Genomic DNA, 16,187 nt, shown 5'->3' with positions numbered 1-16,187 from the left:
GGTTAGGACTGCAGCCAAAGCCATATTTCTCTGTAAGAGGGAAGGGCGGCATTCATCACTTATGAGTAGTCCCACCCATTGCAAGAAGCAGGGCCGAAATGGATTTGGTCTTCTCCCAGGGGGAGGGCTTCCCAGTCCCCAGTCTTGGCTCTGCCTTGCACAGAGCAGGTTGTGTGGAAGCTGAGCTCTTCCAGCTCCGCAGTCTCCTCTGGAATTCTTCAGAATTCTTCAGCATTTTTGCTTTACCTCTTGCCTCCGCCACTCCTCTCTCTCCTTAGCCAGGAATAGGCTTACATGGAGGGTTGGGGCCTACAGACCTCAGTTTAGGCCTACAGGCCTCAATAGCTCCAGCAGCAGCAATTGTTGGCAGAGTGAGGCCTTACCTGGAGAGTTCAGTCAAGCACTTCCCCAAGGGCATGCTGCTGTGGCTCAGAGGCTCCTGAGGGTCTGGAGCGGCGGTCAGCCCTGGACTCAATAGCTTCCCAACTGAAGCAGGAGGCCTGTGGGACCCTGTAGACGCTCCAGCACAGTTCCACAAACTGGCAGCAGCAGTTCTTGGCAGAGTGGCCTTACCAGGAGAGTGCAGTCAAGCACTTCCCCAAGGGCACGCCACCACTGCTCAGAGCCTCCCGAGGGTCCGGTGCAGCAGTCAGCCCCGGACCTGGTTGCGACCGCACCTCCTGTGGCAGCGGAGCGGCCCACCATTTTGGCGCAACAGGTGTAGCACTGTGGAAGAGTTCCTGCCCAGCACAGTTCCTACGCAGTGTCTTCCAGTCATTACGGAAGACACCCCTAACGGAAGATAACCCCTGCTAATTGGGTAAGAGGCACTTTTTCAAGTGGGTGCTCCTTTTTTCAGCAGGGGGAGAGTAACTGGCCCACCTCACCCCAGCACTGTCTGTTCTAGTGGCTGCCTGCTGGTATTCATTTTGCATCTTTTTAGATTGTGACCCCTTTTGGGACAGGGAGCCATTTAGTTATTTGATTTTTCTCTGTAAACCGATTTGTGAACTTTTAGTTGAAAAGCGGTATATAAATACTGTTAATAATAATAATAATAATAATAATAATAATAATAATAATAATAATAATAACGGATGCAGGTACAGAGTGGGTCAGCAGCAGAGGGAGTGGGGCAGGGTCTAACTCCCCCACCTGGGCTGAGACCCAGAAGCAGTAAGGACAAGCCGCCTAAGCTGGCAAAATTGGTCAAAGAGGCAGTGGAGGGGGCTTTAGAATTGCGTTTACAGGACATCACTAAAGCATGCCAAGCAGCGCCTGCCCCCCCTCACCGCCAGGCATTTTCACCATCCCTCTTGCCTTGGCCACTCTTCTCCCTCCTTAGCCAGGAACGGGCTTGGCACAGAGGATGATAATAATAATAACAATAATAATAATAATACATGTATTTATATACCGCCTTTCTTGGTCGTCAGATTTCTCCTCAGACTTTATTCAAGGTGGTTTACATGGGCAGGTTGTTCTAAATCCCCGTAGGGATTTTTACAATCGAAGAAAGGTTCTATCTTTCAAGAACCACAACATTTCAGATGGATCTTTTCGATCTGGTATCACATTCTGGCCTCTGGTTTCCTCCCACACAAGCTGACAAGCAGCTCCTTCATCTCTCACATGGAGGGCAGCCAAGACGCTTCTTCATTCACACCAAAGAGCAGGTGGAATAACTCGACTCAGCTTATCAGCTGCTTCAAGGTCTCACCATTCACGGTGCCAGTGGACCCGAACTGGCAACCTGCGGATGTTATCTTCAGGCAAACAGAGGCTCTACCCTCTAAACCAGACCTCCTGCCCATTTGGGGGATTTGGGACCTATGGGCCTTAATTCAGGCCTACAGGCCTCAATAGCTTCCCAACTGCAGCAGGAGGCCTGTGGGACCCTGCAGACACTCCAGCAAACACATAGGCTTCTTTCTCCTCTGATGAAGCAGATTCATCCCCTTCCCCCCTAAACTCCCCAAGGGGTAAATGGGGAAAACCAAGCCTAAACCTGAGGCTTTGCATACAAAGTCCAAAAAGAAGGAATGGCCTCTGGAACTTAGCTCCACTCCTTCACCCTCCAGCTGGAGGAAGGGGAGTTGTCTGGGGAAGGGGCAGATGAAGAGGAATCTGAGTCTCATAGTTGGCCAGACTGTTCCTCATAGAGATCTTTCCCAGGCTGTGGCCAAACCCTCCCAGGCCCTTGAGCCTAAGCCCTCTAAGCAGGCTCAGTTCAGCAACCCTCTGCTTGTGGAGCTGCATGCTGGGCATAACTATTTTTGTTTTTTCCTCAGAGGCCAGCCAAGCCAGAGATGGTACCCTTCCCTGAGGCCTTCCAGCATGGCTTGGATAATCAGTGGCTTGGATAATCATCCCATACACCCCAAGCACACCTCCAGTATTTTTGACAGGTTATACACCCCGCCTTATAAGACTGTGCAGCATGTCAGGGTCCCCTCAGTCGATGTCCCATCACAACCATCTCTTCTGCGGTGGTCCTGTCATCTGAGGGGGAGGGGGACCTAAGGACTCCTGTGATTGGAGGGTGGTCACCTCCCTTAAAAGAAACTTTGAGGCGTCTGCACAGGCCCTCAGGGCAGCAGCAGCTAATTCCATCATGGCATGTGCTACTTTTGTAGGGGCAGAAGAACCAGCTGCTTCTGAGCACAAGCTTCCCAAGAAGGCAAAGAATTGCCTGAAGGAGAACTGCCTGAATTGCCAGACACGATATCTGGCTCAGACAGTGGGAGGGGGACTCAGCTTCCATTACCAGCTTGGTAGGATGAATTTGCAGGAGGAGAAGACTTTGTTTTGTGTGTATCTGCTAATTGCAAACTGATGCAAACTGAGACCTAGAGACTGTTTGGCTGGAATCCTAACCCCACTTTCCTGGGAGTGAGTTCCATTGAACACAATAGGACTTACTTCTGAGTAGACCTAGCTAGGATTGTGCTTTTTGTCTTACAATAGCAGCCAACAGAGTACTCCCCCCCCCCCCAAAAGGAGGCAGGAGGAAAAAGGGATGGCTGAAAAGGAATAGGGATTTTTTATTTTTAATCAATTTTTGGAGACAAAGCCATCAAGAGTGACTTTTTTCTTTTTTGAAGGGGGAGGAAAAAGAAAGGTGAGGATCCTGAGTTAAGCTGACACAGACACCATGCTTATGTAGGTCTACTCAGAAGTAAGCCCCATTTGAGTCCCAGGAAAGTGTGGAAAGGATTGTAGCCACAACCAACAAGATTACAACTCACCCGAAAGTTGATGGGGGCTGCTCACATATACACACACACACCCAACATGCAGATGCCACCCCTGTTCCCCCCAGGCAAGATGGAGGGATACAGGCTGGGGCATTTGGACACCCCCCCCACTAGGAGCATTCTGGTTCCTTCCTTCCCAAGCAGACTTGACCAATCCCAGGGTGAGGGTCACACTGGGAAATGTAGTCCTTGGGGTGAGGTTGCACAAGGAGAGAGCTCCATGATGAGATGCAGCACCTCTGCCTGCCTGCCCAGCCAGTCTTCTCTTTAGGGAGGCAGGACTCACAGATTGAATACCTCAGGCTTACTATATTGGTTTGTGTTGCTGATAGTCCATACCAAGTTTCAGAAAGTTAGAACAAATTCTTGTTTTATTAGCATTTGGAATGTTTGGGGTTATGCTATGTATTGTCATTTGACTACTAGACCTTGTGACTAACTTTTAAAATCATTCTACGAATTCATCTACCAATTAACTCTTTTTCAAGTGATCCAATACAGCTGCACATTATCTTGTTATCACATGTGCATCCTGACCACCTGCAAAGGAACACACAGTGTTGCTAGTTACTAAATATATTTTTTTTCATTATTTTCAGTGAAGATCTGGCATGGTTTTGGCAGAAGTTCCCTAATAAACTACTTCCATTATTAGGGAAACTTTTCATATTTGCATTTACCTGGGCCGTTGGAGGAGTTTTAAAACGTGAAGATGAACATGAGGGTGAAACATTAATTGGTATAAACACCACCCAGAACGACCTTGCCAATCTCACACGTGATTTCAATTACCTCGTTCGTGAGCTATTTGAAAAACTACCCCCTGCAAGTAAGTTTCAAGCCTTTACTCTTTTCACAAATATACACATGGTATGCTATCCATCTAACAAGGTTTTACTTCGTACTGCCCTCTGGGAGGCCAATGAGGAGCTCTTGGTGATCTTATGTGACCTACTTCCTTAGCACCTACTTTCTTAGCATCAAGTTATTTATAGTGTTGGGAGATGTGACCCAAGCACTGACTTGTTGTGTTGATTACCTTTCCTTTTATGAATTCTGAGGATGTGGACAAAATCCTTGGGGGTGATAGTTTAACTACCTGCAGTCCTCACCCCCTCTTGATAAAAGCTTCCAGAAGAGAAATCCCTTGGTGCTTTGTGAACAAATCTCTCACAGAGGCCAAAGCTCCATCTGTTTTGAAGAAAGCAGTGGCCAAACCTCTTCTCAAAAAGCTCTCTGGATCACTCTTGGCAACTACTAACCAATTTCCAGGCTCCTCTTTTTGGGCAAAGTGATTGAGTGTATGGTAGTGACTCAGCTCCAAAGATCTTGAATGAAACTGTTTATTTTGGTTTTGTTTCTGGCCTGATTTCAGGACAGTTTCTACCTAGGTCCCCTTGGTTGAAAACCTATACTGGCAATTAGACAGGTGGAATGTGTCTTCTGGGCTTTTGGTTCTTCTAGACTTTTCAGCAGTGTTCAGTACCATCAGTGATGGTATCCTTCTGAACTGTCTTTCAAGTTTATAGCTCATGGTAATGTGCTGGTTTCAGTATATAGCTTGGAGGTCCTCTTGGCGCCAGTGTTTTTGCTACAGACCCATATGGCAACCATGGCTAGGGGCACCATGGCCCAACTTCAGCTCATGCACCAGCTGCACTCTTTCTTCAGGAAAGCAGATCTGGCCATAGTTATCCAAGCTCTGGTAGCATCCTGATTTGTAGCATACTGCAATGTATTGTACTTGAAAAGTACTTAGAAACTGAAACTGGTGCAAAGTGCTTCAGCGGGATTGCTAATGGAAGCAATACAAGGGGAGCATATTACTCCCATCTTGCAGGAACTACACTGGCTTTCCATCTGTTTTCAGGTTCAATTCAAGGTGCTAATAATTATGTTTAAAACCATATAGTTTGTTTCCTTAGTACCTTAAGGGCCAACTTCTGCCATATAAATCTGCTCATCTGTTGAAATCTCCAGGGGAGGCTCTGCTTTATGTACCATCCAATAGACATGTATGTATGTAGGGCAGAGCAAAACCTTGTAATAGCCTACTGAATATGAAACTTCTTCCCTCAAAGAGGGAGTGTGATGCCACCAAAAGGCTATTTTCAAAATTTCAAAAGTGAATCCACTAATATCTTGATAAGATTACCCCTTTTGACCAATGGAACAAGATCTTGAAACTTGAATACATATACACTCTTAACAGTTGAAGCAATTTACCTCATAAAATGTTTTCCTTACTTTAATATGTTACTCTGTGGGCTTTACTGTGGGTTTTGACAGAAATATGTCAAAATATCTGTTGCATAGTAGATATGTGCATTATACCAGAATTTAGATTTTAAAAAAAATTGTGTACACATAATAGAACAAATTTCCTGCTTTCTTATCTTCAGATATTCAGTTTCCATCTGGAGACAAAACTGTTTTTGATTACTTTGTGGATTTACAAACAGGAGATTTTGTTCCATGGGAAGACTTAGTTCCTAGTACACAACGACTTATTCAGAAGGGTAAGAATAGCCACTGAGAATCTATTCTGTTGTATTTCTACTTTAACTTTCATGGAACTTGGTTAATAAATTTAAGACTTGAATGCATATACTAAATAGCAATATACAGATTGTGTCTCATTATTCGTGAGAGTTCCGTTCCCAGAACTCACATGGATGGCAAAAAACACACTAAAGCAAATCAATTTAAAGAACAAAGTCCTTTTTCTCCAGTGATTTAAAAACAGCCTTGCTGAACTTTTGAAATGCACACAGAGGCAATCCGTCTGTCTCCAGGCGCTTAGGCTTCACTAGGAGGCGGCAATCCCTCTCTTCACCAGGAGCTGCAGTTAGGGGGAAAGAATGGAGAAGGTGATCATCACTGCCATTTAGCCTTCTTTCACGTGCTAAGGGGGGAGGGAGGAGTGAAGCCTGGAGAGAGAATGATTGATGGATTGTCAACCAGCTGCCCTCTCTTGCATTACTGAGGCTATTGTTAAATGACTGTTTTCCTTTAATTTAAAGGATACTTCTCATTGTGTTGAGATAGAAAAATCTGTGGATAATTAAGTTATACCTGTAATCACTTGCATGATTATCTCTCTACAACAGTAAAAAGCAATTTTTAAACTGTGATTTTAAAGGGATAGATTTTTCCCCTTTTCCAAGAATCAGCACATTCCTTCTCATTTGCATTGGCCATTCATGTTGAGTCAAATCCGGGTATAAAAAATTTGTGTATAACAAGGTTCGACCTGTACTAAAGTTTATATTTTCTTATGATTTGGGTTTTTTTAATTATAAGTTATTATAAAATATTATAAAAAATTTTTTATATTATAAAAATATAAACATATTATAAAAATTATAACTTTGAGCACACTCAGAGGCATAAATATATAAAATTTTTAAATAAACAAGTCAACCAAACTTTTATGTAATATTCTTAGACTACTTAGTAGAGTAGCAGTAGACCAGACCAGCACATTTCAAAGGACTCTTTACTTTTTGATGTTACCTCTGTGAAAGTCCAATCCTGGGCTCGGTGCGCCAGCATACTGCCAGCGTACACTGTCACAAATGTGCCAAAAGGCATGTTTGCGAGGCTTACTGCCGGACAAGCGCCCGTGCTAGCCTGGCGCTGGGCTAGCACTGGGCTGGTGCCTGGCCTCCACCGTTCAGTGGTCGCACGGACCGTAATGGCACGGTAAGGTAAGCAGGGGGGGAGGCATTCCAGGGAGGGGGGAGGTGGGGATAGGGCAGGGAGGAGGTGTGCTAGGGAGAGGGAGCAGGAAGGAAGGGATGCAGGTAACCCTATTATGGGGTTCCAGAGCGTTCATAACCCCATTATGCTGCTACTTCCCTTACTTGGGAGAAGGGGACAAAAGTCCCCTTCTCCCAAGTGCTGCCCACGGCTGCTGTGGGTATGCTGGATGCAGCAGCAGCCGTTTTCTGTGCCACCGCAGCTGCATGCCACGGGAGTGCAGGATTGGGCTGTGAATCTTCAATGTTCTTCCACTAGCTGTGAAGTTCTTAATGTGTTTATAAATAAGAGTTGATACATTTACAGTGAACCCTTCATTTAATGAACTAATGTTCATGCTGAAAATGTGAATGTTGTATGGTAATGCAGAGGGTCTGGTAGGAGCACCAAGAGAACAGAGACAAAAACATTAAAATAAACAGAAAACACAATATAAGCAACAGAGGACCCTATCCTATCCAACCTTCCAACATGGATGCAGCTCTGCCAACAGGGTGTGTGCTGCATTCTGCAGTGTGGGGGCAGTCACAGAGGCCTCCGCAAGGTAAGGGAACATTTGTTCCCTTACCTCAGAGCTGCATTGCAGCTGCATTGGTGCAAGAAAGTTAGATAGGATTGGGCCCTGAATGTCCTAAAACACATGTATCACTCATCTTTAGTTGTTGTTGTTGTTGTTATTAACAGTATTTATATACCGCTTTCCAACAGAAAGTTCACAAAGCGGTTTACAGAGAAAAACAAACAACTAATGGCTCCCTGTCCCAAAAGGGCTCGCAATCTAAAAGGATGCAAAAGAGCACCAGCAGACAGCCACTAGAAAAGACAGTGCTGGGGTGAGGAGGACCAGTTACTCTCCCCCCGCTAAATAAAAGAAGAGCACCCACTTTAAAAGTGCCTCTTTCTCAGTTAGCAGGGGTTATATCACTCATCTTTAGTTTAAAAAGAGGTTAGTACAAGAGTTCAGTCTGGAAGAGTGGTTGCTATGCCAATGCAGTTCAGTCATCAGTTTGACTTCTCAGTAATGCATGTTTAGTTGATGCGAAACAGGAAAAGAATTATCCATATCAATGGGAATTGCACAGGAGGTTTTGTGTAGCAAATGTCATCTACCATATTCCTTCTGCCACCACAGTATAATCAATTATTACCTCCTTTTTTCAAATGTGCACAGTCTCTCCTAACTCTATCTTAGTTCCTTGGCAACTATTCCAAGCCAGGTCTCCCCCCACCCACCCAAGGATAAGGCATGACTTTTCCTAATCAAAATCATGCTAGCTAAGGTCCATTGATCAAAAGGTTTATCACTGCTTAGTATCTGTGTTCACACTTCTCTAAATTTGGGCTCCTCTCTTTAGCATAATTCCATTTGCAAGCACCTGTCTTCCTGAGTAATAAATTGCCTAACTGCCCAGTGGTCAGACCAGCTGGACATTCTTTCAAACTTCCTCCCTGCAGTGTTTCTCCCACCAATGACCCAATCAGGGGTGCTGCACATTCCCTGCCATGCCTTTATCCCTTCAGGAACTATCTTGATTGGGGTGCAGTCAAATCTTGTGCCCTTCTGGAAGGATACACCTTAACCAATGAAACCTAGGAAATTCCTGGCTGCATACATTCCAGATACTATTATTTGTCCAGAAATGTGTTTGTTTAGATCCCTATAACTACCCCTTCTCTGAAGGCAGAACTATGTCATTTTCTTCCCTGTTGAAAACATCCATTCTGCCCATTTTAGTAGTCTCTCTCCATTTTATTTATTTACTTACTTATTTATTTTATTTGAGAAATTTATATTCCGCCTTTCCCATGCCAAAGCAAATGCCTAAGGCAGCTTACAAAGCTCCATAGTAGAGTACAAATGAGTTTTTACAGTAATTGTTCTATGGGCAGCTTGTAGAACCCTTCTCTTCCAAATGGAATTCATCATGGCATGGTCATCACATCTGGCATCTAGGTATGCCTTCCAAGCTTCCAGCAGGAGCAGTTTCAGGTAGGACAAGCTGTAAACAGCAACTCCTCCTGGCTCTGCTGTCTGATAACAGCTTTATCCAAAATTTAACCAGGACCGCTCCTGCTTAGCATTCTTCTGGCAGCCTTCCACTCAAGCACCCAAGAAGGTTTTCCACCCACTTCCTCTGCTGGCTTCACAATGGTCATTTTGGCTGAAAAAATGCTACTTCCAGTTTCCCGAAGGAAATCGGAAGTGACCTTTTATGTGCCATATAAGGCATTCTGAGGCCTGGGAAAGTAGTGAAAAAAGTTACTTCCAGTTTCCCGAGAGAATCTGAAAGTGCCATTTTTATTCCATATAAGGCATTTTGATGTTTAGGCAAGTAGTGAAAAAAAATGCTACCCAGTTTCCTGAGAAAATCAGGAAGTGTCCTTTTTATACCATATAAAGCATTCTGAGGCTCAGGCTTCCCCTCAGGAAGTAGCATTTTTTTGGTTGAAAAAGCCATTCTGAAGCCTGTAGAGGCAGCGGACAGATGCATACTGCCTCTGGGTCTTCAGAAAACCCTCCAGGGGGACTGGAGCACAGTCCCAGTCCCCTTCAGTGGGCTTATGGGGCCAAAAATCATGGATTTGATTATCCATAATTTTCAGTGTCTACGAGGAGTCCAAGAACAGATCCCCATGGATACCGAGGCCCCACCTGTATTTGTATGTGTTGTAGGAGATACATATGTGTATGTGTGGGAGCAACTATAGCACAGCAGTTTGTTTCCTTAATTGGGAAGGAAATGCATAATATTTTACACATAATAGATATATCCAATATAAGGAAACAGGAATGACACAATGACATTTAAGATAATGTAATTTTGTGATTACCTGTTTAGACTATAGAAGTAATACTTATACAGTTTGAGATAACAAAATATCCCAAATATGAAATAATTTAATTTTTTATTTTACATTTAGAGACCTCTGACCTTTCAGATTCACCCATCTCTAATAATAAAATGACAGGAAAACAAGAAAAGAATACAGAGATCTCTGCATTTATTCCTAATATTGATACAGTTCGATACACTTTTCTAACAAGTCTTCTCATGCTGAATAAACATCCAGTACTAATGATAGGTAAGTTCATTCTTAGATACCATAAAATAGAATAACATTGTCTGCTGAAGAATAATGTTCATTTAATTGCTGAAGCAACATACAAGCACATTTTGTTATTTTTGTAGTATTCTTATTCTGAATGTGCTATTCAGAAACCAGTTCATAAATAGACCTTATTGTGAGCAGATCTTCTCAGAATGGTCATACATGCATGAATGATCATGCATGGAATTCAGATTCCAGGTTTTTATAGAAAGGTATATATTTGTATAAAATATATAACATTACCATATAACAAATCATGCAAATCTAATTGTCAAATTAAACATATAGTTAGATCACAATAAAGAAAATAAACTTTATCTTGAAAGTTATCATTCCAGAATGTGATAGATAAAACCAGATATTCTACAAATGTATCTGTCACAAATGGCTTCTTCTATAATAGGTGAGTTTCTATAATTGTCTCTATGTGATATACAATGTTTTCAGTAACCATTTTATTTATTCGTTTTAAAGATTTAATACCTCACCTTTCCATTCTTGTAAAAAGGAAGTTCCAAGTTGCAGTCACTATCAGGAGGCCATACTCATTTCAAAAGATAGCAATTATTGTTCTTGCAATTGTCAATGTATAAGCACCGTAGGCACCCGCCTATAAGTTGAACACACAGATAAGCCAAGGGCAGGCTTTGACCAAAAAATCATTAAATTTCCTATGACCCTTGGACAAGTCAGGGGTTAAATTTAGGGTGGTTCAGACTATAATTTTGTCTGATTTAATCCGATGCAAGATCCTGAAAAATAACCTACCAGTAATTGTTACCAAGATCTGTACAATCTCTGATTTATTAAAAATATAGTAAAAGATCATAAGATACATTTTTATTCATTAACTTTTAAAATTTTGGTCTTTGAACACTTTTTGTAGACTTTATCAGAGTAAGTGCACTGTAAATAACATACCAGTACAACCATTAATCAAATTATTTTTTAAGGTGCCTGGGCTCAACATATAGGATACAATTTATAACACACAACTGGGAGTGTGCAATTCAATTCACAGCAGAGAGACAAGCAACAAAGAATGACCTTGAGCAAGCGCTGCTATGCATAGTTGCAACTTAATTTACTCGGAAGTGGACCCATTGCTTTCCGTGGGTGTTATTCTTAAGTAATGGTACACTGAATTGAAACCTCAGACTTGGTTTCAGATGGAAAAGAGGATTACATCCTGGTGTTTAAAGAACCAGACTTCTGTCATATATTTGCAAAATGGAATGAGGCTGCAGAAGGGTCTGCCAAAGAGAAAGAGGCTTGCTTGATTTAAATCAGGGGTGCCCAAACCCCGGCCCTGGGGCCACTCGCAGCCCTCGAGGCCTCTCAATGTGGCCCTTAGGGAGCCCCCAGTCTCCAATGAGCCTCTGGCCCTCTGGAGACTTGCTGGAGCCCACACTGGCCTGATGCAACTGCTCTCAGCTCTCAGTCAACTGTCAACTTCTCACATGAGCTGTGTAACGAGGGCTCCCTCCACTGCTTGCTGTTTCACTCTGTGATGCAGTAGCAGCAGCAAAATAAAGGCCAGCCTTGCTTTGTGCAAGGCCTTTTATAGGCCTTGAGCTATTGCAAGACCTTCATTCGTTCATATAAGTTCATCTTTAATATATTCATTTATGTAAACTTATGTAAATTTATTCAAATTTTAAATGTAAATTAATTCTTTTTTCCCCCCGGCCGCCGACACAGTGTCAGAGAGACAATGTGGCCCTCCTGCCAAAAACTTTGGACACCCCTGATTTAAATGGAAGTCTTGAACCCTGGTTTCCTGTTTTCTCAGGAGGAGTGAAAAGGTTAACTTTGGCTGCAGCTTGCAACCTTGTTGCCATGGAGATTGATTGCTCTCTAATTATCTCTGCATTGTCCTCTTGCTCTCCTCTGGACTTCTCCTGGCTGCCTGAATAGCCCTGACCCTGAGTGACCCACAGATAAGACGAGGAGATCATGTACACTTGATTTATTGGCAGAAATTTCTTATAGGCAAATTTCTATGGTAGTTGTCACCAAATCATCCTTCAATACTAATCCTTTAATAATCCAAACATCATAGTTTAGGATTCAGTTTACATTTTTAAAACCATATTACTTTTAGGCATCATTTAAATACAAATATAATGCCTGCTATTTCATTAATGTCATTTAGGTCAGCATCACTTTGCACTGTATAAGACGGTTGTAACATTAAGGTGATTGGAAGAATTGCCAAAAGACAGAAACATGCGATGGATTCCTTTTTTCTTTTTATTGTATCGGGAAGATATACTGGAAATAATACCACACACTGACCAATTTATGCTTTTTTTTTAGTTCAGAGTCCACGTGCAGATTTTGGATACACTAAATGGTGGTGTTGGGAAAAGATGGGGTTGCTGATATATTTATGCACACATGTATGCGTACTTTTAAACATGCACACATGGAGAAAATCTACTTGGTGTGCTACAACCCTGTGCAGTGGCCAGTGGCCCAACTCAGGGCACAATCCTAACAGGGACTTGGGCCAGTGCAAGTCTCTTACAGCCCAAGAGTGTTGCAAAAGTGCATAATTTTCCTTATTTCCCATAGACACTTACTCCTCCTCTTTTCCTTGTTCAATTTACATGTTAACACACTCCTCTTTGTGAGAATTTCATCATTTTCTCTTAACCTACCTAGCAACCACTTTCATTTAGAGCAGGGGTGTCCAAACCTTTTGGCAGGAGGGCCACATCTTTGACACTGTGTACTGGTCGGGAAAAAAAGAATTAATTTACATTTCAAATTTGAATAAATTTACATAAATGAATATATTAGAGATGAACTTACATGAATGAATGAAGGTCTTGCCATAGCTCAAGGCCTATAAAAGGCCTTGCACAAAGCAAGGCCAGTCTTTCCTTTGCTGTTGCTGCTGCACCACAGATGTGAAACAGCAAGCAGTGGAGGGAGCCCTCGTTACACAGCTCATGTGAGAAGTTGAACAGTTGACTGAGAGCTGAGAGCAGTTGCATCAGGCCAGCGCGGGCTCCAGCAAGTCTCCAGAGGGCCAGAGGCTCATTGGAGACTGGGGGCTCCCTAAGGGAGTGGCTCCAGGGCCGGGGTTTGGACACCCCTGATTTAGAGCTTAGCTCTGTACATTTTGCATTGCGTATCTTTTTTATTCGCCTTCCTTTTTTAATGTATATTTATCCTCACTGTATACTTCTGGACTCGCCATTTCAGAGAGTCCAGATGCCTGTCCAGATGCCCAATCACAATCCCAGTGGGGAGCAGCAACTGGTGCCTTGCTGGCAAAGTGTGGGTTTACATCTGGTCCACCCACCATCCTCTGAGCCACCAGGTCCCAAATTTGGGGACAATCCTCAAATCTCCTGCGAGTTTTCATAAGGACAGACTGAGGGCCCAATCCTATGGTCCTTCCCCTTCCACGACCTCTCCCAGTTCCCCCTCTGTTCTGGAAAGGAACATCTTGAAATCTCCTACTTTGAAAATCCTTTGCCCCTTCTCTGGCAGCTGCAACCATAGCTGCAAGAAGAGAGACCTGCTCTTTCATTTCAGCCTGTTTTTCCTTTTTTTTCTGCTTATCCTTCAGATCCCCCCTTGCATTGAACACTCTGGTGGCAATGCTTACAATCTCAGGTAGATTTTTTCCTTGCATGCCATCAGGATGTTCCCTAAAGCGACGTGCAATATCTTCTGAACATTGAGCCATATACACAGTTTTTAATACTTCCTGCCCTTGCTCTGATTCTGGATCCAGAGCTCCATGCTTCCTAAACTCACATGTCAATTGTGTACAAAAATCAGAAGGATGCTCATCAAAACATTGCACACAGGCAGTAATCTTACTCCAGTTTGGAGTAACTTCTCCTGCAGCTTTAATTCCTTCCAAAACAGCTTCCACAAAATTAGACAAAGCCAACTTTCCATCTGGACTATTTACATCCCATTCAGGATTGTACTGCGGCCAATCCAACAAAATCCAAGTAGGAGAAGCAGGCTTTCTCCTTATATATTCTATGGCTTTCAGTTTAACCCTTTGTCTCTCATCTTCCGTTAAAAGATGGTCCATTAATTGCATAACATCAGCCTAGACCGGGGAATGAGTAGCAAAAATGGTTTTAAACTTCTGATACACAACATCTGGATTATCTCGTAGACGTGGTATTGTCTGCTGCCAATTCAGTAAGTCAGAGGTAGTGAAAGGTGTATGGGTAAATACCAGCACATGACCATCAGCCGTAGGAACTGGATAGGCTCTCAGCGGAGCCATAAAGTTCCCCGGGGTGGATGTTTGCGGCCGAAATCTGTCAAGTCTATTGGTTGTACTTGTTGGAGAGAAAGACCACTCTACACCTGAAGGCACTTTACCTTCAATTTGTGCTCTAGCATAGATCTTTGCCATTTTATTGACTGATCTAGCCACAGACAAATCATGATCAGTAATTGGATTTGTCTCAAGCACAGTAGGATCACAGCTTTGCCTACTATGGGTAGTAGAAGGGATCTCTAGGTTCAAAGCCTGACAAATATTACTAGACTCAGTTCCCCAGGATAAATCAGGTGACCCAGGGAAAACTTGTTCCCTTCCCTGGCTACACAAGACAGGACTAGCCAATTGATCCTGAGAAACTGTAGCCCTCAATGTGGTTAGAGGTTGCCCTCCTATTTCTCCAGTTCCAGTTGCCACTACCTGAGGCGCTGGAGCAGCTCCAGCTCGACCCCTAGGAGTCAACAAATGAAATGGATACAGGGCTGGGTTATATTGATCATCCTCTTGGGAAGTGGGATCAACTTTATAAGGGGGTGGACTGTTTGAGGATACCTCACATTTATTTTTTCCCACACACATGGCCTGTATGGCTCGTTGCCCATCGGGAGGTTTATAGTTAAACCATACAAATAAATAATCTGCCTGGCCAGGCCTCTGAGAAAACAATATGTCCCGTAAACGATACATCCTTTCCTCAGAGAACGTTCCACAGCTTGGCCACTGATCAGATTCTGGCAATGAAGAGGTAAAACTTGGCCAGGTGACCGTGCATAGGGTAACCATGCATTTTTTAGACAGCCCCACTGTTCCTGGGATACTATCCCAGTCCCTCAAAATCAGGGAAAGAGGAGCATCAGAGGCACAGCTAGGTGTTTGGCCCATTTTAAAACAAGCTGATTCACCAACAAGTAAGAAGCCCAAAATGTAGGGGTGAACAATCCCTTTTTACTCAGTTTCATTCATTCACACAGTCTCTCTCTCTCATTCTCAAGCACACCACACAGATTTAAAAATCACGGTTAGCTGACAGGATGCGCAAAAATGACACTAAGCAGCCCTAGTTTAAACTCTGCTGCACAAGCAGTCCGGGAAGAGCGCCAAGCACTGGCCGAATGCCCAGATTCTTAGCACTATTCAGCTTTGCTGAACCACTCCCTATTTTTTTCAAACTCAGGCTGGAGATTTCACAGCATTTCAGTTGAAAACCAGGACAAAAGTCCAGAAAATCAACACACGGGAACATTCATTTATATACCTGGGAAAACTAGACTTTCCCTGCCCGGCCAGGCTATTCCAGAGTGCCAGCACTCTGCCAGAATCCCTTGAAATAGACTCTGTGAGTTCCCTTCCTCACAGCCTGTTAAACACCCTAGCTGACAAAGATCTTTCAGTCAACTATTCAAGTCAGCTATTCAAGCCAACTAGTCAAATCAATGCAAAAGCACACAGACAGAACCATTTAGACCTGCACGAACCATTTAGACAGACAGGCACTCCTAAGACAAGGCACAAGGAATAAGCACATGGATCAGAACAAAAGACAGCCACAAGACAGCATAGACACATCACACAGGACACAGGATAGTACACAGAACATAAAGCATAGAACAAACAACAGAAAGGACACAACCATCTCACCCTTCCATATGCCGAATCTTGCAATTTGGAGCCAAATCAGACAGTCTGTCCGTCCTAAGCCAGGGGAAGGTCACTGCACGACAGCTGTCTCAGCAGAATAGCCCCAGCCTCCTCTAGGCATGCTTCTCCTCCCAAAAAAAAAAGGGAAGGTGCGC

The 16,187-nt window shown here is 43.4% G+C and overlaps 1 protein-coding gene across 1 annotated transcript in view; it reads left to right on the top strand.

Moving 5' to 3' along the window:
• DNAH14 (dynein axonemal heavy chain 14) overlaps positions 1–16,187 on the top strand; it is a 283,703-nt gene that overhangs the window by 142,075 nt on the left and 125,441 nt on the right. Inside the window, 3 exon segments of the mRNA XM_066623355.1 lie at positions 3,857–4,086; positions 5,660–5,776; positions 9,942–10,103. Of these exon segments, the coding sequence (XP_066479452.1) occupies positions 3,857–4,086; positions 5,660–5,776; positions 9,942–10,103 (509 nt within the window).

The sequence above is a fragment of the Tiliqua scincoides genome, chromosome 1, assembly GCF_035046505.1.
Source record: "Tiliqua scincoides isolate rTilSci1 chromosome 1, rTilSci1.hap2, whole genome shotgun sequence".
NCBI lineage: Eukaryota > Metazoa > Chordata > Lepidosauria > Squamata > Scincidae > Tiliqua > Tiliqua scincoides.
This window is presented reverse-complemented; position numbering and strand designations above follow the sequence as displayed.